Consider the following 25,630-nt stretch of genomic DNA (forward strand, 5'->3'; position numbering starts at 1 on the left):
TATTCTGTATTTCTATTCTATTCTTTCAGTTTCTATTTCTCTTCTGTTCCATTTATATTCTTTTCTCTTAGTTTCTATTTCTCTTCTATTTATATTGTTCTATTTATATTCTATTGAATTCTATTCTATATTTCTATTCTATTTTTTCTGTTTCTATTTATATTCTATTTATATTGTTCCATTTATATTCTATTGAATTCTATTCTATTCTATATTTCTATTCTATTTTTTCTGTTTCTATTTCTATTCTGTTCCATTTATATTCTATTCTATTCTTTCAGTTTCTGTTTCTCTTCTATTTATATTGTTCCATTTATATTCTATTGAATTCTATTCTATATTTCTATTCTATTTTTTCTATTCTATTAATATTGTTCCATTTATATTCCATTGAATTCTATTCTATATTTCTATTCTATTCTATTTTTTCTGTTTCTATTTCTATTCTATTTCTATTGTTCCATTTATATTCTATTGAATTATTCTATTCTTTTCAGCTTCTATTTCTCTTCTAGTCTAAAGAAATCTCTTTTTGAACCTCCTTTGCTCCAAAATCTCCCTCCTTCCCAGCTGGCAGGGAGAGTGTTGGGCAGGGGGGGGGGGGCTTAACGGGGGAGGGTCCCACGGAGCTCCTTCGGGTGGGATTATACGAGAGAGAGGAAAAGAACCCGCCATGGGGCAGCCGAGAATCCCCGCCAAGGCGGCGCCAACCGCCCTCGGCGCTGGGCGAACTCCCGAAGGCTGAAACTGGCGCGGACGTCAGGCTCTGCGGTCTTCCCTCCGGTCCGCCCCAGCTCCCCCCTCCTCCGCGCCGCTGCCGGGACAGGTAAGCGCCGCACAGGTTGTCCTCGGCCCGAGGAGGAGCAGCAGCCGCCATGGGGAGCCCAGACCGGGGGAGGCGGTGGACGGGGAAGGGGCCCGGCGGGGGTGGGAGCTCCTGGAACGCGAGTGTAGCAGTCTGTGTGTGTAGGGAGGGTGTTCCTTGCGTGTACACGCGTGTGGCTCTCCCGCGTGGGCGTGGGAGGCAGGGTTAGGGCAGGGGTGTAGTGGGGTGGTGGGTCTCTGCGCGTGAAGATGTGGGTTCACTCTGGGTATTTTTTTTAGGTCTTTTAAAAGAAATTTAATTTAATTTATTTATTTTTAACTGTTAGATACAGTTTCAGCTATACTTCACCTCGTTACAGTTCTTATTTTATCTTTTGTCACTTTTGCACGTTTGTTTTTCCGTATAAAAGGTTAAAATATAATTTCTGGGTCGTTTCGTTTACCATCCCGTACACCTAATTTGTATTATTAATCTCTTACATACAGTTACATTCACATAGTAATAGTTCTTTTTTTATATTTATCACTTTTACACATTTGTTTTTCCATATAAAAGGTTAAAATATGCTTTCTGGGTCATTTCCTTTACCATCCCATACACCTAATTTGTATTATTAATCTCCTACATAACAGTTACGTTCACATAGTAATAGTTCTTTTTTTATATTTATCACTTTTACACATTTGTTTTTCCATAGAAAAGGTTAAAATATTCTTTCTGGGTTGCTGTGTTTACCATGCCACACACCTAATTTGTATTATCACCACCCTATTTTTCCTTTCTTTTCTTCCTCCCTTCTCTACTTCCTTCCTCCTCTCCTTTCTCTTCCCTTCTTCCCTTACCTCTCCCCTACTCCCCTCTTCCTCTTCCCCTTCCTACCCTCTCTCCTTCTCTTTCTATCCCTTCCATCTTCCTCTCCTCACCTGTATCTTCCTTCCTTCCTCTTCTCCTTTCTCTTCCCTTCTTCCCTTACCTCTCCCCTACTCCCCTCTTCCTCTTCCCCTTCCTACCCTCTCTCCTTCTCTTTCTATCCCTTCCATCTTCCTCTCCTCACCTGTATCTTCCTTCCTTCCTCTTCTCCTTTCCCTTCCTTCTTCCTTTACCTCTCCCCTACTTTCCTCTTCCTCTTCCCCTTCCTACCCTCTCTCCTTCTCTTTCTATCCCTTCCATCTTCCTCTCCTCACCTGTATCTTCCTTCCTTCCTCTTCTCCTTTCCCTTCCTTCTTCCCTTACCTCTCCCCTACTCCCCTCTTCCTCTTCCCCTTCCTACCCTCTCTCCTTCTCTTTCTATCCCTTCCTTCCCTCTCCTCCTTTTCTGTTGTTATGGTTATCTCCTTTCATCTCTCAACTAGTGTATTTTGGGGATGGTATTCCCACAAGCGGGTTCACACTGGGTATTTGGGTTTTTTTTTAAAAGTTTTTATTTTTAATCTCTTACATACAGTTACAGGTATCCATTCACATAGTAATAGTTCTTTTTTAATATTTATCACTTACACATTTGTTTTTCCATATAAAAGGTTAAAATATACTTTCTGGGTTGCTGTGTTTACCATCCTCTAATTTGTGTTATTACCACTCTATTTTTCCTTTCTTTTCTCCCTCCCTCCCTTCTCTACTTCCTTCCTTCCTCTCCTTTCCCTTCCCTTCTTCCATTGCCTCTCTCCTACTCTCTTCTTCTTCCCCTTCCTACCCTCTCTCCTTCTCTTTCTATCCCTTCCAGCCTTCCTCTCCTTTCCTCTTCCTTCCTTCCCTCTCTCCTCCTCTCTTCCTTTCCTTTTCTGTGGTGGTTATCTCATTTCATCTCTCAACTGGTGTATTTTCAGGATTGTATTCCTGCAAGCGGTTTCACATGGGGTGTGTGTGTGTGTGTGTGTGTATCAGTGTCTAAGTAGCATGTAGATAATGTAGACTTAATAATTCTTTATTGTCAGTGCACAACGTATGTACAATGAGATTGGTTGAGCTCCCTCAGTGCATACCCCCTCCCCAAACACAATACAACTCACAGTGAAGGCAAAAAAATAAAAGTTGTGTGTTTTCAGGTGAGAGTGGACCTCTCCCTGTGTCGATGTGGGTTAAGCAGGGCCCCCAAGAGGATTATTAAATGCTGGAACACGACTAGAATGGACTCCCACACCTACACATGGGCACATCGATCCATGATGCCCTAATTGTACATTTACATCGTACAGCGGTTTTTTTGAGCACCAGATTTTGGAGATAACGTTTTGGAGATAACGTTTTGGAGATAACGTTTTGGAGATAACGTTTTGGAGATAACGTTTTGGAGATAACGTTTTGGAGATAACATTCATAAACGGAGGTGAAATATAACATATATACTCATCAACAGAATGAAACAAAACCTGCAAACTTAAATAAATAAGTAATGCAATTAAAATTCAATCAGTGGCATAAATAGCTGATCACTGGGGTTTCGGATTAATGGAGGTTATGTCAAGCAAAGTATAGAGTTTGAAGTATATATCCAATATTGTTTTTCTTTTTTAAAAAAAAATGGTTTTGTAATTTATTTATTTTTAATTTCCCCTTCTGAGCTCCATGGGCCCCGGAACAATGTACCAGCTGCACCCTCCTCTCCTCAGGCCTGGGGTTAAGTGTCTGTGGGTTTGAGTGTGTATCAATGTGTATCATACAACAAATGTAGGGATTGGTGTGTAGAGATGGCTTCACCTGCCTGGATGTGTGTTTGTGTGTATTTACTGTGTATTTATACAGTGAATTTCCTCTTTTTATCCCTTGCACTTTTGACTTTTTTTTTCTCTTTCAGTTTGTTTCGTGTTAAGACTATTATAATCAACCCTAAATTAAAAAGTCTATATATTAACAAAACAAAAAAAGTCACCGGATAAATAAAAGTATCTCTGCTTTGCATCTGTGCTACACCTGAAATGAAGTTGGCTTGTTTGATGCAGCTCTGATCTCAGAAACCTGATGAATTCTGCGTTGGATATTTCCAGTCCCTTCCAGGTAGAGAAATGTGAAATATTAAAATGACACTGAAGTTACAAGTTAACCTTTCATAATGCACAGATTCACCTAGAGAATTAGTCAGGGGTGTTTGATATATCACAATAGTGTACTAAAAGTAAAGGTAAAGGTTCCCCTTGCATATAAGTGCTAGTCGTTCCCGACTCTAGGGGGCGGTGCTCATCTTCGTTTCTAAGCCGAAGAGCCAGCGCTGTCCGAAGACGTCTCCGTGGTCATGTGGCCGGCGTGACTCAATGCTGAAGGCGCACGGAACGCTGTTCCCTTCCCACCAAAGGTGGTTCCTATTTTTCTACTTGCATTTTTTACCTGCTTTCGAACGGCTAGGGTAGCAGAAGCTGGGACAAGTCACGGGAGCTCACTCCATTACGCGGCGCAAGGGATTCGAGCCGCCGAACTGCTGACCTTTCTGATTAACAAGTTCAGCATCTTAGCCCCTGAGCTGCTGCGTCCCTTATAGTGTATCCTACTCTTAAGTACTACACCTTTCCCTAAATCTCTTTTTCTCTCGTCGTTAGAACCTGGCCTCCAGATCAGAGAGCGACATCGTTCAGAAACTGAAGAAGGAACTCCAGCTGGTACTCGCGGAGCTGAAAGATCGCGACAAGGAACTGAACAACATGGTGGCTGTACACCACAGGCAATTTTTGGCTTGGGAGGAGGATCGTCAGAAAATACTGACCCTGGAAGAACGAAGCAGCAGGTTGGAAAGTGAGTCTCACAAAGCCCAGGGCCAAGGAACTAAGACTGTATGGGCATTGATATTCGCATTTTACGGATCGTAAAAACTGAGGCGTTGACGGTAATTCCCCTTGCATAGCCGTAGGTACCCCAGGGACTTCTAGCCAAGGTGAGGTTGGAGTTAGCAGGTTTGGGACAGCTAAAGAGGCTTGCAAGCGGATAATCCCAGCGTTGGCTAACAACTTTGTGAAAAGTTTGTCTCTGTCTGAGGTCGTGGAGATTGAAAGTGCTGACATGGTCACAGCATCAGGTACACAGGATGGTTTTTTAGCCATAGTTCTGGGTTTATGCTCTATCCCAGCCTTCTAGAACCCCCCCCCCCCTGCATTTTCAATAGCAATAGCAGTTGGACTTATATACCGCTTCATAGGGCTCTCAGCCCTCTCTAAGCGGTTTACAGAGTCAGCATATCGCCCCCACAGTCTGGGTCCTCATTTGACCCACCTCGGAAGGATGGAAGGCTGAGTCAACCTTGAGCCGGTGAGATTAGAACCGCTGAACTGCAGATAACAGTCAGCTGAAGTGGCCTGCAGTACTGCACCCTACCCACTGCACCACCTCGGCTATGGTTTCGGATGCATCTGGTTGTTGGCTCCACATATCTAGAACATCAGATGGAGGAAAAATGTTCTACAACATTTGATTCACTAAGACGTTAAATGCAAATGCATTATACCCCACACTTGTCATTTTAAACAGCTAAGGTAAAGGTTCCCCTCGCACATATGTGTTAGTCATTCCCGACTCTAGGGGGCGGTGCTCATCTCCGTTTCAAAGCCGAAGAGCCAGCGCTGTCCGAAGACGTCTCCGTGGTCATGTGGCCGGAATGACTCAACGCCAAAGGCGCACGGAACACTGTTCCCTTCCCACCAAAGGTGGTCCCTGTTTTTCTACTTGCATTTTTTTTCCGTGCTTTTTGAACTGCTAGGTTGGCAGAAGCTGGGACGAGTCACGGGAGCTCACTCCGTTACGCGGCACTGGGGATTTGAACCTAGGATTCTGATCGATAAGCTCAGCGTCTTAACCACTGAGCCACCTTTTTGATTCACTAGGGAAGACATTAAATGAATTTAACGGGCATTTGTTGGCAAGGGGAAAAACACCACATTATACCCCACATGTATACTACGCTTGCTTTTAAACAGTTAGCAAGGAGGGATTTCAAAAGTTGGCTTGTCTGGTCGTAGAAATGTTGGCTTGCCACTCTAGTGAGGTTCCTTCCGCACCATGGCAATCCTGGAATGTTACGTTGGGCGTAGAACCCTTTCAAGAGATTCCCTTTAACAATACGAATCACTGCCGCTTCCCAATATTGTGTTAAATCAGTGATCAGATGCTCTTCCAACACGGGGCTGTATGTATGTAATAAAGCAATTGTATTTTCTCGCCTTCTCTACGTGGAAACCTGGAACGAAAGTAGCAAAAGTTGTGTGGAGGTTCCCTTAACAACCCCTCCTCCTGGTTTAAGGACAGAGAAATATGACAGGTAGAACAGTCTGAAAAGTGGGCAGCGAAACCAGGATGTGGGTATTCTTTGGAGGGATTAAATATTTATTTCCAATATTTATTCTAGATTGAACAGGAGGCTCCCGAGTGGCTTAATTTAAAGCCACTCTTGTCTCACCAGAACCACAGCGCACACGGGGAAATTAATTTGATAAACAAACAATTAATTTGAGGCATAATAATAATTGATTATTACAGGAATAATAAAATTAAATATGAGAAAAAAAGACTCTGAAGAAAAGATACAACAATCAAAAAGAAGAAAAAGAAGAAGTTAGGAGAGAAAAGGAAAAAAGTAGTTAGAAGTGGAATCTTTGAGAGCCCAAGAGAAAATGGTTAAAAGGGGAAGAAAGAAAAAGAGAATTATCATTAGTAGATCAAAGAGAATAGTATTAAGATCGTTAATGCCATGTAACTAATTAAGAAATAAATAAATTGTAATAACATTGTTAATTGTGGATTTAAAAAAAAGGAAGGAAATGCTATCTTATGTTTAAATTGAATTAGAGAACATTTATGGTAGAACAGATTAATGGAGGAAATGTGAAATGGTAATTTGGTATAATTTCAAAGGAGCAATGGGTTCACGTATTGTTTATGTATTAAGGGGAAAATAAGTACGAAGATGAAAACATTAAAAGAGAATAATTTGGCAGGATCTGGAAACCAGAACCGTGATGTATAAAATGGATTGTGTCAATGAGAGGATGTAAAAGAAAAGACCCAGACAATTATATAAGGTGTTAAAATTTGTATTAAAAAATAAAAACCTTGAAACGAGAAAAAAAATGTGGGAAGCAGAGTTTCAAATCGTAATTTTTCAAAACAGGAGGAGGCGGGGGAACGGATTAAATGTCGGTTTACCATTGTTAACAAGATTTGATTTCCTTAAGATCAGAAATGATTTAAATTGTTTAAAGTTAGTTCAGCAAGAAGAAGCTAAGGTCAATGTAGAATGTTATTAATTTCTTTATTTCTTTTTTTCTCTCAATAGATTTTAGACTGTGTTTGTTAGAAATAGCAATAGCAATAGCAGTAGACTTATATACCGCTTCATAGGGCTTTCAGCCCTCTCTAAGCGGTTTACAGAGTCAGCATATCGCCCCCAACAACAATCCGGGTCCTCATTTTACCCACCTCGGAAGGATGGAAGGCTGAGTCAACCCTGAGCCGGTGAGATTTGAACCGCTGAACTGCTGATCTAGCAGTCAGCTGAAGTAGCCTGCAGTGCTGCATTTAACCACCGCGCCACCTCGGCTCTTCCTCCATACCGTGTACGGGTTCTGGGAAGTCGGGGGGGGGGGGAGGAGGAGGTGGGTTGGGGGAGAGGGTGGAGGGAGGGAGGGGTATATATTAGGCTAGGCAAGAATTTGGTGGTAAACTAGAATTATTTTGAGATACAAAAAATTGTACTTCGATGTCTCACTGATTGAGGAATGATGAAATGTTTGTCTTAAAAGAAATAAAACTTTTTGAATCCGGAAGATTTGATTTCCTCCTCCTCCTCCTCAGATGAGCTACATAAGAGAAACGAAATGATATCCACCTTGAGCCAGAGATTAAAACTTCTGGGGTCCCTGCAGAATGACTGCAGTTCGACACTCGAAAACACACAGCAGAAGCTGCAGGAGTTGTCTCGAAAAGCATCCGACACTTCTCTTCAATGTCAGAGCCTCGAGGTGGGTCCCTATCAGATTAAGAGAGTTGGGAGGGACCTTGGAGGTCATCTAGTCCAACACCCCCACCCAAGCAGGAGACCCTACACCATTTCTGACAGATGGCAGGCCAGTCTCTTCTTGAAAGCCTCCAGGGATGAAGCTCCCACAACTTCTGTTCCACGGGTTGATTGTTCTCACTGTTAGGAAATTCCTCCTTATTTCCAGGTTGAATCTCTCCTTGGTCAGTTTCCATCCATTCTTCCTTGTCTGGCCTTCGGGGGCTTTGGAGAATAGCTTGACCCCCCCCTCCTCTCTGGGGCAGCCCCTCAAATATTGGAAGACTGCTCTCCTGTCTCCCCTGGTCCTTCTCTTCACTAGACTAGCCAGGCCCAGTTCCTGCAACCGTTCTTCCTATGTTTTAGTCTCCAGGCCTTTGATCAGATAGATTCAGATTAACAGAGCTGGAAGGGACCTTGTAGGTCATCTAGTCCAACCCCCCGCTCAAGCAGGAGACCCTACACCATTTCTGACAGATGGCAGCCCGGTCTCTTCTTGAAAGCCTCCAGGGATGAAGCTCCCACAATTTCTGTTCCATGGGTTGATTGTTCTCCCCGTCAAGAAATTCCTCCTTATTTCCAACTTGAATCTCTCCTTGGTCACTTTCCATCCATGATTCCTTGTCTGGCCTTCAGGTGCCTTGGAGAATAGCTTGACACCCCCTCCTCTCTGGGGAAGCCCCTCAAATATTGGAGGACTGCTAGTTGATTTCTGGCCTTCCCTCTTGTCTCCTTAGGAGAAAAACCAAACCTTGGTTGGCTCCGTGATGGATCTTTCCAACCAAGTGGGTCAGCTCCAAGCTAGAGAACAGGAACTTCTGACGCTTTTAAGACTCAAGGTATTTCATTTGGGGTCCTTCCGATTTTGCTGCAAATCTTTGCCCATCGTTGGGAGGTAAAGGGGCCCCAAAGTGGATCCGTTTGATCCTTTCTAACCGTCTTTCTCAACCTCAGCAACTTGAAGATATGTGGACTTCAGTCCCCAGGATTCCCCAGCCAACATGGGGAAGATGGGTGGACCTCAACTCCCAGGATTCCCCAGCTAACATGGGGAAGATGGGTAGACCTCAACTCCCAGGATTCCTCAGCCAACATGGGGGAGATGGGTGGACCTCAACTCCCAGGATTCCCCAGCCAACATGGGGAAGATGGGTGGACCTCAACTCCCAGGATTCCCCAGCCAACATGGGGAAGATGGGTGGACCTCAACTCCCAGGATTCCCCAGACAACACGGGGAAGATGGGTGGACCTCAACTCCCAGGATTCCCCAGCCAACATGGGGGAGATGGGTGGACCTCAACTCCCAGGATTCCCCAGCCAACATGGGGAAGATGGGTGGACCTCAACTCCCAGGATTCCCCAGCCAACATGGGAAAGATGGGTGGACCTCAACTCCCAGGATTCCTCAGCCAACATGGGGGAGATGGGTGGACTTCAACTCCCAGGATTCCCCAGCCAACATGGGGAAGATGGGTGGACCTCAACTCCCAGGATTCTCCAGCCAACATGGGGAAGATGGGTGGACTTCAACTCCCAGGATTCCCCAGCCAACATGGGGAAGATGGGTGGACCTCAACTCCCAGGATTCCCCAGCCAACATGGGGGAGATGGGTGGACCTCAACTCCCAGGATTCCCCAGCCAACATGGGGAAGATGGGTGGACCTCAACTCCCAGGATTCCCCAGCCAACATGGGGAAGATGGGTGGACCTCAACCCCCAGAATTCTCCAGTCCACCACGAGGAATGAAGCCCTTCGCCAAAACAACACCTTTTTCAAAGAAGTTGAAAAACTTCTTTTCCAGCAAAGTTTCGCAATAAACGCCCTTTTCTGTTTCTTGGTTTCGGCAGGATGACGATATCCTCGAAGCAACCAATCAAATCACCGAGTTTACCAGCAAATTTAAAAAGCTAGAAAGTGCCCTGTGCGCATACAGGACTCAGGAAAGAAGTTTCAACGAGGAGAAGCAGAATTTCAAACTCCGTCTGAAGGAAATTACGTCGGAAGCGAGCAGACTCAAAGGTAAATTATATACGTAGAGCCGGCGTGTCCAGCCTTGGCAACTTTTGAAAGATTTGTCGACTTGGTTTCCCAGAATTCCCCAACCAGTCGTGCTGGCTGGGGAATTCCGTGGCACGACAAAACCGCGGTCCACTAAAGCGCGCCCGATTAAAGCGCGTACCTGACGTCATCAGCAGCGCGACGAAAAAAATTAAAAATAAATTAAATTAAAATTAAAATTAAATTAAAGCAAGCCGATTCACATAAAGGTAAGGGTTAGGTTAAGGGTTAGGGTTAGGTTAAGCGTTAGGTTAAGGGTTAGGGTTAGGGTTAGGGTTAGGGTTAGGTTAAGGGTTAGCGTTAGGTTTAGCGTTAGGTTAAGGGTTAGGTTTAGGGTTAGGTTTAGGGTTAGGTTAAGGGTTAGGGTTAGGTTTAGGGTTAGGTTTAGGGTTAGGTTTAGGGTTAGGTTAAGGGTTAGCGTTAGGTTTAGCGTTAGGTTAAGGGTTAGGTTTAGCGTTAGGTTTAGCGTTAGGTTAAGGGTTAGGTTTAGGGTTAGGTTAAGGGTTAGGGTTAGGGTTAGGGTTAGGGTTAGGGTTAGGTTAAGGGTTAGCGTTAGGTTTAGCGTTAGGGTTAGGTTTAGGGTTAGGTTTAGGGTTAGGTTTAGGGTTAGGTTTAGCGTTAGGGTTAGGGTTAGGTTTAGCGTTAGGTTAAGGGTTAGGTTTAGGGTTAGGTTTAGGGTTAGGTTAAGGGTTAGGGTTAGGTTAAGGGTTAGCGTTAGGTTTAGCGTTAGGTTAAGGGTTAGGTTTAGGGTTAGGTTTAGGGTTAGGTTAAGGGTTAGGGTTAGGTTTAGGGTTAGGTTTAGGGTTAGGTTAAGGGTTAGCGTTAGGTTTAGCGTTAGGTTAAGGGTTAGGTTTAGGGTTAGGTTTAGGGTTAGGTTTAGCGTTAGGTTTAGCGTTAGGTTAAGGGTTAGGTTTAGGGTTAGGTTTAGGGTTAGGTTAAGGGTTAGGGTTAGGGTTAGGGTTAGGTTAAGGGTTAGCGTTAGGTTTAGCGTTAGGGTTAGGTTTAGGGTTAGGTTTAGGGTTAGGTTTAGGGTTAGGTTTAGCGTTAGGGTTAGGTTTAGGGTTAGGTTAAGGGTTAGGCTTAGGGTTAGGTTTAGGGTTAGGTTTGGGGGGGTTAGGTTTAGATTTACGCGTTAATTTTAAGTTTACCGCTCACAGCGTGCTGTTTTCGTCGCGCTGTGATGACGTCACGTACGCGCTTTCGTCGAGCGCACTTTAGTCTACCGCGGTTTTGTGGTGGAACCGGGAATTCTGGGCGTTGAAGTCCACAAGTCTTAAAAGCTGATTGAAATGGCAAGGGATTGTTTTAAGAAAACGCGAAGGGGGAGATCGGTTTGATGGTGGTTCTTCTTCTTTTTTTGTTTTAAGGGGATCTAAGTGAAAAAAGCAAAGAGAACAGTGCGCAGAGGGAAGAAATTATACAGCTCAAGCAAGAAAATGTTTATTTAAGTAACGAATTAATGCTTACCGGTGAGCAAGTATGAAGGTTTGCTGAATCTTGAATTCTAAATGGCCCCCTTCACATCCCTTATACTGCGCTGAAGATGTTACCCGTTCTGGTGACGAAACGTTCAGGAACCAACCCACAAACTCGGACAAATGAGCCTTCGCCCTCGTCCTTCACCCGAGCTACACATATTCGCCACTCTTGCAATGAGACCTTGATGTTTTCTCTTGGGGGGGCTTCTGGAAAAATAACCGACTCTCCCACCCCTTTCTTTTCCCCCCCCGCAGCCGAGAGGGAAAATCGAAAAGTCCAGCTGCTTCTGTCAGCCAAATCGAAGCAGCTTCGGACGGACACGGAACTGAACAATTTGAGACAGGTGTGGCTCCCCTTTCTGGTTGTGTGTGTGCCTTGTATTTTGCAGAGGGGAACAAAAAGGGGATTTAACAAACGCAAAGAATTTTGGCGCCGTTTCGTTTTGAAGCTGTGTCACGAAGCCGGCAGCCGATTCGGAGAGTGAGGAGGGTTGGGGAGGAAGATGGGCCAGTCCTGGAGTCTGGGGAAGGCTCTGAGGAGGGCTCTGTGTCGGAGGCAGAGAGGGGGCCAGGGCCGTCTGACAGTTATCAGCTGCCTTTGGAGTCGGATATCAGTGGGGCAGAAGAACAGCTGGAGCCTGTTCCCAGTGTGAGTTGTCGGACGAAGGAAACAGCTAAAGAACAGGGGTCGGCTTGGGAGTAAGGCCACAGGTGGACGGTGAATGGCCCCTCCCAGAGGGAATAAAAGAGAAGTGACAGGGGAGTGGAGTTTGCAGGAGACCATTAGTTCCTTTAATTGGTTCGTGACTCTCCGAGACTCCTTGCCAAGTTCTGCAGAGATCAGCCTGGCAGCTCTCCAAGCCAGATAAGGTCTGTGACCGTAAATCCTCCCTCAAAAGACTTTGCTGGAGGTGAATGAGCAGAATTCACAGTCAATTAATAAAAGGGGTTTTTGTCGGGACAACCTGCCATAGATTCGACATCACAGTTCGAGGCTGAATGTCCCCGAAGTTAAAAATCTCCACCTTCCCGGGGCTCGATGGCTTATTTTGTCTTACCTGTTGCCAGATCTACCTGAAGCAGCAGCAGGATCTCCAGTTCCTGCATTTCCACCTGGAAACTTCCCAGGAGAAACACAGGGCAGGATCGCGGGATGGAAGGTAAAACAGCTTTGGGGGCGGAGGGTGGGGGGCAGAAGGAATTATATTAACCTCAGCGCCGTCTCAATCACATTTCGGGCCTCAAATTTGTTCCTGTTTTCAGCCCAGGGATGGTTTTGGCGGATCTCGAGAGCAGCGGCGACCGAGATTCCCTCGGCGGCGAAGTCGGACGGGAGATCCCCACCCATTTCGTCCACCTCCCCGACTGCCCTTTGAAAAAAGCCGGGCACTCCTGCCCAGCCCAAAATAGGCAGCAAGAACAGCAGGCGAAGCATGGACACCAAGGGTCCTTTCGCCATCCCAGATGCCTCCGTCGGGAAGAGGGGATGCTGAGCACTCCCAGGAGCAGCGGGGAGATGGGAGAACGCTCGGCCACGCAGCTGGACGATCCCCGGGCGTCCAGATCCAGGGAAACAGTTTGGACGCCGGAGCTGACCCCTTCGCCGAGACACAAACATTGGCTTGAGGCCAACTTCTGCGCGGCGACCGTAGGATGTTTGGCTCCCAGGTTCTTCGACAAAGCCAGCGGGGACTGCAGAGATGCCCCCGCAGACCTGGGCAGGATCCCCCCTCGGCCCTGTGTGCCTCCTCCCCATCCGGGGAACCACCCCGCCTGCTCGGCGTGCAGCGCCGTCCGTAAAGCCAACCTCTACCGCTCCAATCAGGAGTGGACCGAAATGCTCAAGCCGGGGGAGAACAACAGCAGGGGCTTATGGAGCGGGGAGTCCCCCCCGAAGCCTCCGGATGGTCCCGAGTTGACAAGGTTCCGTGTTTTGGCTAAGCATCAGAGCCTTTGGGGTTCTATCCCTATCCCCATCCTAGCCTGATATTTTTCTCTTCGGGCACATTGAGGATATATATCTGCTAAACAAAAACTCCTCCCTGGCAACATGAAAGGCATCCGGCCCTTAAAACACTCTGCTACCTCCATTCAGTTGCCTTTGAAATTGGAGATGAGCACTGTCCCCTAGAGTCAGGAACGACTAGCCCATGTGTGCGAGGTGGGAACCTGGAAGGGATTTGATGGCCCCTTTTGGGAGGAAAAACACACAGTTTAGCTTAAAGCTGGTCTGACCAGCATCCATCCTCTCCCAGCCACTTTTGAAGGCCACGTGCCAAGAGTACGGAATGTGGCTGCGTCCTGTCGGTCTTGCTGGGGAATTTGTAAACAGTCTGTCCAGTTTTGCTTACAACGTGTCAAATGGCCCCTCCTTTTGGCAGCCTGCAAAATGAAAATGCCTTTCTCCAAGATTTCCCCCCTCGCACATCTGTGCTAGTCGTTCCCGACTCTAGAGGGCGGTGATCATCTCCATTTCAAAGCCGAAGAGCCAGCCCTGTCCGAAGACGCCCCCGTGGTCATGTGGCCGGCATGATTCAATGCACAGAACACTGTTCCCTTCCCACCAAAGCTGGTCCCTATTTTCCTATTTGCATTTTTTAATCTGTTTTCGAACTGCTAGGTTGGCAGAAGCTGGGACAAGTCACGGGGGTTCACTCCGTTACGCGGCGCTGGGGATTCGAACTGCCGACCTTTCTGATCGACAAGCTCAGCGTCTTAGCCACCTCATCGCCAGCAGGAGGGTCCAATCTTAGCAACTTGCAAGATTTGTGGACTTCAACTCCCAGAATTCTATTCCAGGCTGGCTGGGGAATTCTGGGAGTTGAAGTCCACGGGGCTTCAAGTTACCAAAGCTGGACCACCCCTGCCTTATAAACAGATTCTGATCATCTGCAGTTTGAATGGTTGGGGGGGGGGGGGCAATTCAGATAACCCCCCCCCCAACCTGATCTAGCATAGATCTCATCTCATTTAATAATCACAATTGCAGGTCAAAGCATTTTAGATAAAAAAATATGGTGGATTATTTGAAATACTCTTAAAAAGAGAATAAAGTTTATTCCTCAGTTGTTCTTGTTAGGTATAATTACAGACTGTACAGTTATAATCCAGAGCCGAGGTGGCGCAGTGGTTAGAGTGCAATACTGCAGGCCACTTCAGCTGACTGCTATCTGCAGTTCGGCGGTTCAAATCTCACCGTCTCAAGGTTGACTCAGCCTTCCATCCTTCCGAGGTGGGTGAAATGAGGACCCGGATTGTTGGGGGCGATATGCTGACTCTGTAAAACCGCTTAGAGCGGGCTGAAAGCCCTACAAAGCGGTATATAAGTCTGCTATTGCTATTATAGAGACTAATTTGATTCCGAACTTAATAACGGCAGCAAGACTGTTGGTGGCGCAGTACTGGAAGAAGGAAAAATTGCCTACTATTCAAGAATGGACGTTAAAAGTACAGGGCGGGGCATAACCTTTTCCTAGGGGGTCACAGCAACACTTGTAATAACAACACAAATAATTCATACACCATTCGAAAGCCCATCAAAAACTGAGTTTATTGACACGATTTAATAGTCAGTATGACCACCATTAGCCCTTCGAACAGCATTCAAACGAGGTGGATAAGAACACAACAAATCTTCAAACAGTTCCGTTCGATTTTCCAGATTTTTCAACACAGTTTCCAAATTCATTCTCAAAGTTTCAACCGAAACAAATTTAACATTTAATAGCTCATTCAATTCAGTTTTTTATGGGCTTTAAAATGAGGTGTCGTGGAAGTTGTAAACTGCTGTCGATCTTGCTGTGACCCCCTAGGAAAAGGTTATGCCCCGCCCTAGAATTGCAAAATAATGACTGTTTGAAGATTTGTTGTGTTCTTATCCACCTCGTTTGAATGCTGTTCGAAGGGCTAATGGTGGTCATACTGACTATTAAATCGTGTCAATAAACTCAGTTTTTGATGGGCTTTCGAATGGTGTATGAATTATTTGTGTTGTTATTACAAGTGTTGCTGTGACCCCCTAGGAAAAGGTTATGCCCCGCCCTGTAGTAAATTTAGCAGAGGTGGCCAAAATATCAGCATATCTCATTCAGATGAGAAATATAACTTGGAATGGAGAAGATGGATTGATTACATTCAAAATAAATATCGGGCCAAGAAATTCCAATTAGCTTATGAATGAACAAGGAATGTTATAATTTATTTAAAGTTAGCGTAATAAAAGGGGAGTTAAAAGTACAAGAGGGAGGCAGGATGCTATAGTTAGTTAGCTTACGTTAGTGTATGATTGTTAAATGTTTATACCCTGTATTTTGCTCTGGGAATTTGGGGGGAGGGAGGGTTGGGGTGGGGGGGGGAGGGAAGGGGAAGGGGAAATATTTGTAAAATTTATTAAAACTCTTCATTAAAATAATAATAATAATAATCACAATTGCTCCTGAATTATAATTTTAACAGTGACCAGGATGGGAGCCTGAACGGTTTTGACTGGGATGGACCCTGTTTCACATCAACCCAGACTAAGCCTCCTGAGATGCCTTCAGCCACAGACCACCCTGCAGATCTCCGGGCACCTACCGGGTGTAACCAGCTTCCCATCCATCGCGTAAGTGTCTCCAATCAGAACCGACCCAATATATTCTCTCCGTTGACCCCACTCAACCTGCCCCGATATTATTGGCGATGATTCCCCCAATTCTAACTTTTTTCCCCCAGCCACACAGACATAAAACACAGCAAGGTTTTCCTTGGTGCTCTCTGAGCTTGGTAGTTTTTACGCTGGCGTTTCGTGACCCAACTAGGTAACATCATCAGTGCTAGAAGGAGAGTGGGGTTTTGCAGAGAGGAGGAGGAGGAAGAGGACTGTGGGGTCCTTGGTGCTCTCTGAGCTTGGTAGTTTTTACGCAGGCGTTTCGTGACCCAACTATGTAACATCATCAGTGCTAGAAGGAGAGTGGGGGTTTTCAGAGCGGAGGAAGGAGATGGGGAGGAGGAGGAGGAGGAGGAGGAGGAAGAAGAGAAAAGGACTGTGGAATCCTTGGTGCTCTCTGAGCTTGGTGGTTTTCTTACAGACATTTCATGACCCAACTAGGGAACATCATCCGTGCTAGAAGGGAGTGGGGTTTGCAGAGTGAAGGAAGGAGGAGGGGAAAGGCTAGGAGGAAAAAGAGAAGGAAGAAGAGGAGGAGGAGGTGGAGGAGGAGGAAAAGGACTGGCATCCTTGCTGCTCTCTGAGCTGGGTGGTTTTGTTACAGACATTTCACGACCCAACTAGGGAACATCATCAGTGCCATAGAAGGGCGTGTGTGTTTGTCCTCAGTTTACATCCTAGTGGCTTGTCTTGTCACTGACGGGTTGTGGAGGTGGCCGGTGGGAACCCCACCTTCGCTTCGCCTTTCTGCGTGGGCTGAATTTCCCCCCGGATGACGACCGTTTTCTCCGGCCTTCTCGTAGGATCCTCGCTCGACCGACGACAAGCTGCAGATGATGCTGGCCGAAACCCGGCAGATGGTGACCCACCTGGAGCACAGCCACCTGCTCAGCGCCAGCGCCACCGCCAGCCTCCACACAGTAGGGTCCGCCTTTCCAACTGGGGTGGGGGGGGTGGGGGTGTCCGTCCGGAGGGTGAGGAGTTAAAAACAGCAAGATGGGGGCCGTCATGGACCGATTGAGGCCTGGCCTGGTTTTGACGTTGTTTTCGGTTGTTCTTGACAGGCAGGGGACGAGCCCAGGTCCATTCGGGAGCACAAGGAGCCCGTTGAGGAAGAATCTAGAGTGAAACTCTCTCCTTTCGCTTCTCAAGTAAGTTCTCTTCCCCCTCTTTCGGCTCCTGTTCTTGTGCATCGCACCACTGAAAAGGATAGGGTAGGGTAGAATTAGAATTAGAATGGAATAGAATAGAATAGATTAGAATTAGAATTAATTAGAATTAGAATTATTAGAATTAGAATTAGAATTAGAATTGAATGGAATAGAATAGGAAGGAATAGGAATAGAATATACAATGGAATGGAATAGAATAGAATGGAAATATGAAAGAATAGAATATAGAATAGAATAGAATTAGAATTAGAATGGAATTGGAATAGAATGCAGAATGGAATAGAATACAATAGGAAGGAATATGAATAGAATATGGAATAGAATAGGAAGGAATAGGAATAGAATATAGAATAGAATGGAATAGAATAGAATAGGAAGGAATAGGAATAGAATATAGAATAGAATAGAATTAGAATGAAATTGGAATAGAATGCAGAATGGAATAGAATAGAATAGAATAGGAAGGAATAGGAATAGAATATAGAGTAGAATAGAATTAGAATGGAATTGGAATAGAATGCGGAATGGAATAGAATAGAATAGGAAGGAATATGAATAGAATATGGAATAGAATAGAATAGGAAGGAAAGGGAAGGAATAGAAATAGAATATAGAATAGAATTAGAATGGAATTGGAATAGAATGCAGAATGGAATAGAATAGAACAGGAAGGAATAGGAATAGAATATAGAATGGAATGGAAATATGAAAGAATAGAATAGAATAGGAAGGAATAGAATATAGAATATAGAATATAGAATGAATATAGAATATAGAATATAGAATATAGAATATAGAATATAGAATTAGAATGGAATTGGAATAGAATGCAGAATGGAATAGAATAGAATAGGAAGGAATAAGAATAGAATATAGAATAGAATAGGAAGGAAGGAATAGAATATAGAATAGAATAGAATAGAATAGAATAGGGAGGAATAGGAATAGAATATAGAGTAGAATAGAATTAGAATGGAATTGAAATAGAATGCAGAATGGAATAGAATAGAATAGGAAGGAATAGGAATAGAATATAGAATAGAATAGGAAGGAATAGGAATAGAATATAGAATAGAATAGAATACAATAGCAGAGTTGGAAGGGACCTTGGAGGTCTTCTAGTCCAACCCTCTGCCTAGGCAGGAAACCCTACACCGTTCCAGACAAATGGCTATCCAGCATCTTCTTAAAGACTTCCAGCGTTGGGGCATTCACAACTTCTGGAGGCAACTTCTGTTCCACTGATTAATTGTTCTCACTGTCAGGAAATTTCTCCTCAGTTCTAAGTTGCTTCTCTCCTTGATTAGTTTCCACCCATTGCTTCTTGTTCTGCCCTCAGGTGCCTTGGAGAATAGCTTGACTCCCTCTTCTTTGGGGCAGCCCCTGAGATATCGGAAGGCTGCTATCATGTCTCCCCTGGTCCTTCTTTTCATTATACTAGACTCAGTTCCTGCAACCGTTCTTCATCTGTTTTGGCCTCCAGTCCCGTAATCCTCTTTCTTGCTCTTCTCTGCACTCTTTCCAGAGTCTCAGCATCTTTTCTACATCGTGGCGACCAAAACTGGATGCCGTATTCCAAATGTGGCCTTATTACCAAGGCCTTATAAAGTGGTATCAACCCTTCACGTGATCTTGATTCTCTCCCTCCGTTGATGCAGCCTAGAACTGTGTTGGCTTTTTTGGCAGCTGCTGCCCACGGCTGGCTCCTATTTAAGTGGTTGTCCACTAGGACTCCAAGATCCCTCACACAGTTACTACTGTTGAGCAAGGTACCACCTATACTGTACCTGTGCATTTTGTTGAGCTAAGATCTGCTGAGCCTCATCTGAGTTCGTCAGCTCTGGTAAATCTCACAGCTTTGCAAATCTTGCTGGTCCTGATTTTTTTTTTTTTTAAAGGTAGGTGTAAACATACCGTAATTTGGCAATTTTGCAGGAATGTCGGCTGTTTACACAGCAATGGAAAAACTAGAGAGAAAAAAAGAGAGAGAGAAAAAGTTTCCAGCCCTGATACAAAGTGGGTTTTCAGAAGTAAATATTGTTTTTTTAAATATATATATATATCCCTGAGGTTATAACGGGCCGTGTTTTTCCAAATGCATGAATAAAAACAGCAAAAGAAGAAAAACCTGAAATAATCTTGTTGTTCCGGTTTGGGTTTGCGTTACCCAAAATTGTTTTTATTTTTATTTTATCATTTCGGGTGTAAAACCAGCTGTCTCGTGTTTTGTCTACTACAGGAAGAAAAAAACCCTTCCTGAAGCCGGAATATCGTCCTCAGATTTTGTCACCTGCAAAAAAATCCTCAAAACTCACAGCTCAATGCTGGTGGTCGTACGTCCCTCCCCAACTATATATATATATTTTAAAATTTTTAAGAATTATGCGGAAATGAATAAAAGCTATTTCTAGAAATGTGCTGCGCAGATTCATAGTTTAGTCTGCTTGGAGAGAGTCGCCGTTTAGGTATAATTTTATACAACTGGAAATGTGGTTTCTTTTTTTGTGGGGAGGGGGCCGGCTGTCACGCGATTCTCCTTTTGCGTCCTTCTGATGGAAGCCAAGTCTAAAACCATGTGGCTAACTTAACAAAAGGGACACAGGGTGGCTCAGTGGCTAAGATGCTGAGCTTGTCGTTCACAAAGATTGGAGTTTGGTGGTTCGAATCCCCAGCGCCGCGTAACGGAGGGAGCTCCCGTGACTTGTCCCAGCTTCTGCCAACCGAGCAGTTCGAAAGCAGGTAAAAAATGCAAGTCGGAAAATAGGAGCCACCCTTTGGTGGGAAGGGAACAGCGTTCTGTGCGCCTTCGGGAGTTGAGTCACGTTGGCCAAATGACCACGGAGACGTCTTCGGACAGCGCTGGCTCTTTGGCTTTGAAATGGAGAGGAGCACTGCCCCCTAGAGTCGGGAACGACTAGCACAGATGTGCGAGGGGGGAAACCTTGGATAAAGGCACGTATGCGTGAGGGGAACTTTTACCTTTACTGTATATATATGCAAAGTAGATTACCTAGTGATAATAATCCTGTGCTGATGCCTTTAAACATTGAACAATATTACTATTAACAATATGAATCCATAACATCTGCCTTGGGAAGGACTTGATAAGTGGATAGGAGTGCAAGAGGGGAAACTTCACCTTAACAAAGGCGCCAATCCGCTTAACCAAAGGGGCAAAAGAAAAGTTGCAAAACGGTGTGTGTGTGTGTGTGTGTGTGTGTGTGAGTCACTGTCCTCGCTTAGCAACTGAAATGCCGGGCCCCAGTTATTGGCTGTAAATTGAGGACCCCCCTGTATTTGGCATGGCTTTTAATGGCTTGGCATGGCTGGCCAGACCCCCAGAGGGAGGGGGAGAGAGAGAGAGAGGAAAGAAGTGGGAGGGGGAGAGAGGGGGGGAGGAGGGGGAGGGGAGGGAGAGAGAAAGGGAAGGGAGGGAGAGAAAGGGAAGGAGAGGGAGGGAGAGAGAGGGAAGAAGAGGGAGGGGAGAGAGGGAAGTAGAGGGAGGGAGGGGAGGAGAGGGAAGGAGGAGGAGAGAGAGGGAGAGGGGAGGGGAGGGAGAGAGAGAAAGGGAGGGAAGGAGAGGGAGGGGGAGAGAGAGGGAAGGAGAGGGAGGGGGAGAGAGGGAAGGAGGGAGAGAAAGAGAGGGAAGGAGAGGGAGGGGGAGAGGGAGGGAGAAGGAGGGGGAGAGAGGGAAGGAGAGGGGAGACAGAGGGAAGGAGAGGGGAGAGGGAGGGAAGGAGAGGGAGAGAGAGAGGGAAGGAGAGGGAGAGAAAGAGAGAAAGGAAGAGAGAGGGAGAGAAAGAGGGAAGGAGAGAGAGGAGGAAGGAGTGTGTCTCTGTGTCCCGTGGGGGCGTGGCCGGGGCGTGGCAGCCGAGCGGGCGCGGATTGGCTGCCCGCGCGCGTGGGGAGGGGGAGGCGCGGTTTCCCGGCGGCCGCCCGATTGGTGGCCGGCGTGTGGCGGGCGTGGCCACCACCCTGGCCACGCCCCGCGGGAGGGCTCCCTGGCAGGCGCGGCTGCGGCCGGAGAGGAAGCCGGAGCGGCGGAGCTAAGCAGGCGGCCGGGCGGGCGTCCGCGGGGGCCATGAACACCATCAAGAACGTCCCGGCGCGCGTGCTGAGCCGCCGCGTCGGGCACAGCCTGGAGGCGGAGCGGGAGCAGTTCGACAAGAACCAGGCAAGGCTTTTTGGGGGGGGGGAAAGGTTTCCCCGTCTTCCCGGTAAGGGGGGGGCTGCAAAGTGGGGAGGGGGCTCGCTCATCGGGGGATTCCCCCCTCTCCTCTTTTATGGGGAGGGGGCGCTGATGCATCTGCCCCCCTCCTCCTCACCTTGCCTGCCCCCCCTCCCCAGCCCCCCTTCCCCTCCTCTTTTATGGGGAGGGGGCCCCGAGATACATTTGGTAACCCCCCCTCCCTCCTCTATGGGGAGGGGGTTCCGATCTGTCCCCACCCTGAGTGAGCCCACCCCCCTTTTGCAACCCTTCCCTGGAAACTTAGACCCTTAACCTGCCTGCCCCCCCCCCAAATCCCCATGCGACGTGGGGGGGGTAATCCAGACGCATTGGCGCCCCCTCCCCATAAAAGGGGTGGGGGATCGACCAAACGAATCTGCACCCCAACCCTCGCCTCGTGGGGACCCCGCAGGCAGATCAGTGCCCCCTCCCCATAAAGGAGAGCTCTGCCAGATGTATCTTGCGCCCCCTCCCCTCTCCCCATGGATGAAGGGGCAGGCAGGGTGAAGAGGGGGGGGGTCCCCCTCCCCAGAAAAATTGAGGGGGATCTACCTCTGCACACACCCCTCGCATGGGGGGGGGGGAGGCAGGGTGAAGATCCAGGGCCTGTCAGGTTACAAAAAGGGGTGCTCATTCATCGTAGGGACCTCGCAGACCAACCAGCGCCCCCTCCCCATAAAGGAGGGGGTCTATCATTTCTTGCCCCCCCCCCAAGGGTGGAGGGCAGGCAGGGTGAGGAGGCCCTGGGGTGGTGGGGGTCGAGGTTTCCTAGGGGCTGTCAGGTTGTAAAGAGGGGGAGGGCACATTCATTGTGCAGACCCCCGCAGATGGATCAGCGCCCCCACCCCTCCATAAAAGAGGGGGGGTTACCAAGTGCATCTGCGTCCCCCCACCCCATCCCTCTGCATGGTCTTCTCCTTGCCTGGAGCATCTTACCCCCCCTTCCGTAATGCATCCGATTTCTCCCCTGTCGTCGTCCCCCCCACCCATCATCTCATGCAGTTTATCTGGGGAGGGGGCCACCTTACTTCAAAGGAAACAGAACCCAGAAGGAAGGCAATGGAGGGTGGGGATGTGGGGGGGCGAGGAGGAGGAGGAGGAAGGAAATCAGGATGAATGCCTTAAAGGCCCTTTCTCCCTTGAGGGTGGGAAAGGGGGTCTTTTTTTGTGGGGGGGGGAGGTCAGACCTTAAAAAGCCCCGCGGGCAGCCGAAATAAACACCCAAACCTCCCCAGGCTCCCAACCACCCCATACATTCCAAGTTAATTATTATTATGAATATTGCAACGATGCAATGGTTATTTCTGAGTTTTAATTCTGCTGCCTTTCATTATTTGCAAACTTCCGGCTGTCTCCCGTCTCGTCTGGCATCTTTGGACCCCTGGGGAGGGCTGCTTTGAAAGCGGGAGGGGGCTCCAATCTAAAAGGGTGGGAGTGGTCTCTCTTCTCCCCCCTCCCCAATTTTTTTTGGGGGGGAAATATCAGCACCGCTGCCTGGCCAGCTGCAACTTCTGCAGCTGGGGATGCGAGCACCACCGGAGGAGGCCTTTGGTCAGAAAAGGAACCGTTTAGGGAGCTGGGGTCTTATTTCTGAATATTTTATTTCTATTTTTTTAAAACGTCTCGGCGTCTCTGCCCAGCTGCCTGGATGTGCGATGCATTTTTAAAAACCCATAAATCGCTTGATATTTCAGGGAAGGCTGCTAGATTGAGGAGTTCAGTTGTGCAAATATATATATATATATATCTTAAAATGTTGGTTATCCGAGGGTGCTCTCCATATATGTGCATATTGCTCCAGCGCACGCAAAATATGTCTCCCTCTGGCTGACCGGTGGGTGGGCGTGGAGGAATAAATCTCACAGCTTCCGCACAATGCCTTTGTTTTGGGTCGTTCAACTCTGCTGGCTCCACTTTTTCTTCCTGAATATTTTGGATATGGATTTGGATCCTTTGCTCGGGAAAAGGCCCGAAATATCAGAGGCTTCCTGTCAATCTTTGCAAGCTTATTGATCGTTTTTGGGGTTGCTACCCCCAGGTTTCTGCATAGGCATGAATAGCTTCAGGATGGGGCTAGCAAAGGATACAAATTAAGATTTTATTTTCATTTTTTTCTGCTGGGATGTGTTTGAGATTCGAGTTGCGATTCAGGGGTGACGAAGGGAACGCACTCTGCACATGCTTAAGAGTGATTGCCGTCGCGGTTGCCAAGTTCCGGCCACGACAGGATTTGTCTTTGTTGAAATTTGGTGTATTTTCTCGATCTGTCAACCGTGTTTCTCAACCGTGGCTGCTCGAAGATAGTTGGACTTCAACTCCCAGAATTCCTCAGGCTGGGGGATTCTGGGAGTTGAAGTCCTCCCGTTTTCAAGCAGCCATGATTGATAGATAGATAGATAGAAGTTTATTTATATTGAGAAAAAACCCACTTCTATAACATAACTATCTCCTCTGTATATATTTGGGGAAGCAAAAATTGAGCGTATTCCTAATTGATGCAATCATTTGTGATGTCATCTATTTTTTCCTTGCCTTTTTTGGGACTATTGCATATCTTAAATCATCTTTTTCATAGGAATTTGTTGCTCTTTAGATGATCACGAATCCAGTTTTCATAGCTTTCCTTGCCCACAGCAGCTGTTGAAGCCAGCAGAGAGTACAAAACATTTCTGTGCCACTAGGAAATATTTCCCTTTTTATTTTAGGGTGGATTCAATGGAAATTCAATGGTGTATTTGTTTATTTTTTCTTTTCCCGTTCAACGTAGAGACTGGATTATTCCTCCCGAGTTTTAAACTAGCGGTGTCTTGATTTTTCTCAACGAAGGAGTTAGGAAATCACGTGAAGTCAAATGATTCTTTTACCATGTGCAGAATTCTTTCCCATTATTCAAAATGTCCCAAAGCCGCCCTAGGGACAGAGGAGGGTGTTTAAAACGGTGGGAGTTTTTAAAACTGATTTACAATATAATATTTAGTGCCTAAGATGGCCCTTGGAGAGAACCAGGAAGTTGGCCATCCTCTTTCGTGGCTGAACACCTTTGTGCTAATTGCAGGTGACACGGCCTTGAATTTTTATCCGGAGACACAAACTCCCATTTTTTTTAAAAAAAAATCCATCTTCAAGTGAATTGGCAAACTTTCTTTCTAAGTTCCATTCTCAGACTCTTTCTCAAAAGCACTTTGGGTTCCTTCCGACAAACTTAAACACACAACAAACTTTAGGATCTCCCCCCCCCCCCTCACACACACACACACACACACACCTAGTTATTCTAGCAAATCCAGTTTGGCATCTGCCAAGGCTTGGAGTCGTAAAAACAGAACACAAATCCATTTCAGGGTTTTGATCAGGCAGGCTGTTTGAATAACACACACACACACAAAAACACAATTTTAATTTCAATTCTTCGAAGCTGATAGCTTGATTTTCCCACCCCACCCCCCAAATTTGGCTGTCCCTTTCCCACAAGTAAGCAAAATCTAGATTTCGTGCGTAGGTGATTGTCCTTGAGTAAAGCAAGGACGAAAAAATAGTTTTGTTTACATTACTCCGAAGTTGGCAGTTGCTGTTCGTGTTTGTCTTCCGGTATGAATTGTGTGATGATAATTATTATTATTATTAAAACAATGTTGGCCTCGTAATAACCCGGGCTGAAATTTATGACTGTGCAATGCAGATTGCTCCTGCAAATAGGTTTCCCTTGCAGCACAATAGAATAGAATAGCAAAGTTGGAAGGGACCTTGGAGGTCTTCTAGTCCAACCCCTTAGTCAGGCAGGAAACTCTACACCACTTCAGACAAATGGCTATCCAACATCTTATTAAAAACGTCCAGTGTTGGGGCATTCACAACTTCTGGAGGCAACTTCTATTCCACTGATTAATTGTTCTCACTGTCAGGAAATCTCTTCTTGGTTCTAAGTTGCTTCCTCTCCTTGGTTAGTTTCCACCCATTGCTTCTTGTCCTGCCCTCAGGTGCTTTGGAGAATAGCTTGACTCCCTCTTCTTGGTGGCAACCCCTGAGATATTGGAAGATGCTATCATGTCTCCCCTGGTCCTCCTTTTCATTAAACTAGACATACCCAGTTCCTGCAACCGTTCTTGATATATTTTAGCCTCCAGTCCCCTAATCCTCTTTGTTGCTCTTCTCTGCACTCTTTCTAGAGTCTCCACATCTTTTCTACATCACAGCTTTACATCCTAAGAGATGTTTCGTTAGCTAGAAAGCTCCTTCCAATCTTT

At 46.3% G+C, this 25,630-nt stretch overlaps 2 protein-coding genes across 2 annotated transcripts in view; both read left to right on the forward strand.

Annotated features, from left to right (window-relative positions):
* Positions 1-689: 689 nt before the first annotated feature.
* Positions 690-19,465, forward strand: CCDC62 (coiled-coil domain containing 62). Its single transcript, XM_087705522.1, has 14 exons — positions 690-826; positions 3,621-3,820; positions 4,357-4,549; positions 7,598-7,764; positions 8,537-8,638; positions 9,650-9,821; positions 11,228-11,329; positions 11,594-11,682; positions 12,407-12,498; positions 12,602-13,261; positions 15,794-15,941; positions 16,790-16,906; positions 17,051-17,137; positions 19,398-19,465. Exons 2-14 carry the CDS (start codon positions 3,785-3,787, stop codon positions 19,416-19,418), a joined length of 1,986 nt encoding a protein of 661 aa, XP_087561648.1. The 5' UTR covers positions 690-826; positions 3,621-3,784; the 3' UTR covers positions 19,419-19,465.
* Positions 19,466-21,176: 1,711 nt separating this feature from the next.
* HIP1R (huntingtin interacting protein 1 related) overlaps positions 21,177-25,630 on the forward strand; it is a 62,287-nt gene continuing 57,833 nt past the window's right edge. Inside the window, exon 1 of the mRNA XM_087705523.1 lies at positions 21,177-21,332. Coding sequence (XP_087561649.1) covers positions 21,240-21,332 — 93 coding nt within the window. The 5' untranslated portion in view covers positions 21,177-21,239. The remainder of the gene's footprint in view (positions 21,333-25,630) is intronic.

This window comes from Thamnophis sirtalis, unplaced genomic scaffold, assembly GCF_051295495.1.
Source record: "Thamnophis sirtalis isolate CommonGarterSnake01/CBP01778 unplaced genomic scaffold, rThaSir2_p1.2 scaffold_2, whole genome shotgun sequence".
In the NCBI taxonomy this organism is placed as follows: domain Eukaryota; kingdom Metazoa; phylum Chordata; class Lepidosauria; order Squamata; family Natricidae; genus Thamnophis; species Thamnophis sirtalis.

What these genes read in the sequence shown, in the direction of transcription:
- CCDC62 (XM_087705522.1), top strand. Translation starts at nt 3,785, where the DNA reads ATGAATTCTGCGTTGGATATTTCCAGTCCCTTCCAG. An exon ending in AACTGAACAATTTGAGACAG is followed by an intron (nt 11,683 to 12,406) that starts GTGTGGCTCCCC and finishes ACCTGTTGCCAG; the next exon opens with ATCTACCTGAAGCAGCAGCA. An exon ending in GATGGTCCCGAGTTGACAAG is followed by an intron (nt 13,262 to 15,793) that starts GTTCCGTGTTTT and finishes TAATTTTAACAG; the next exon opens with TGACCAGGATGGGAGCCTGA.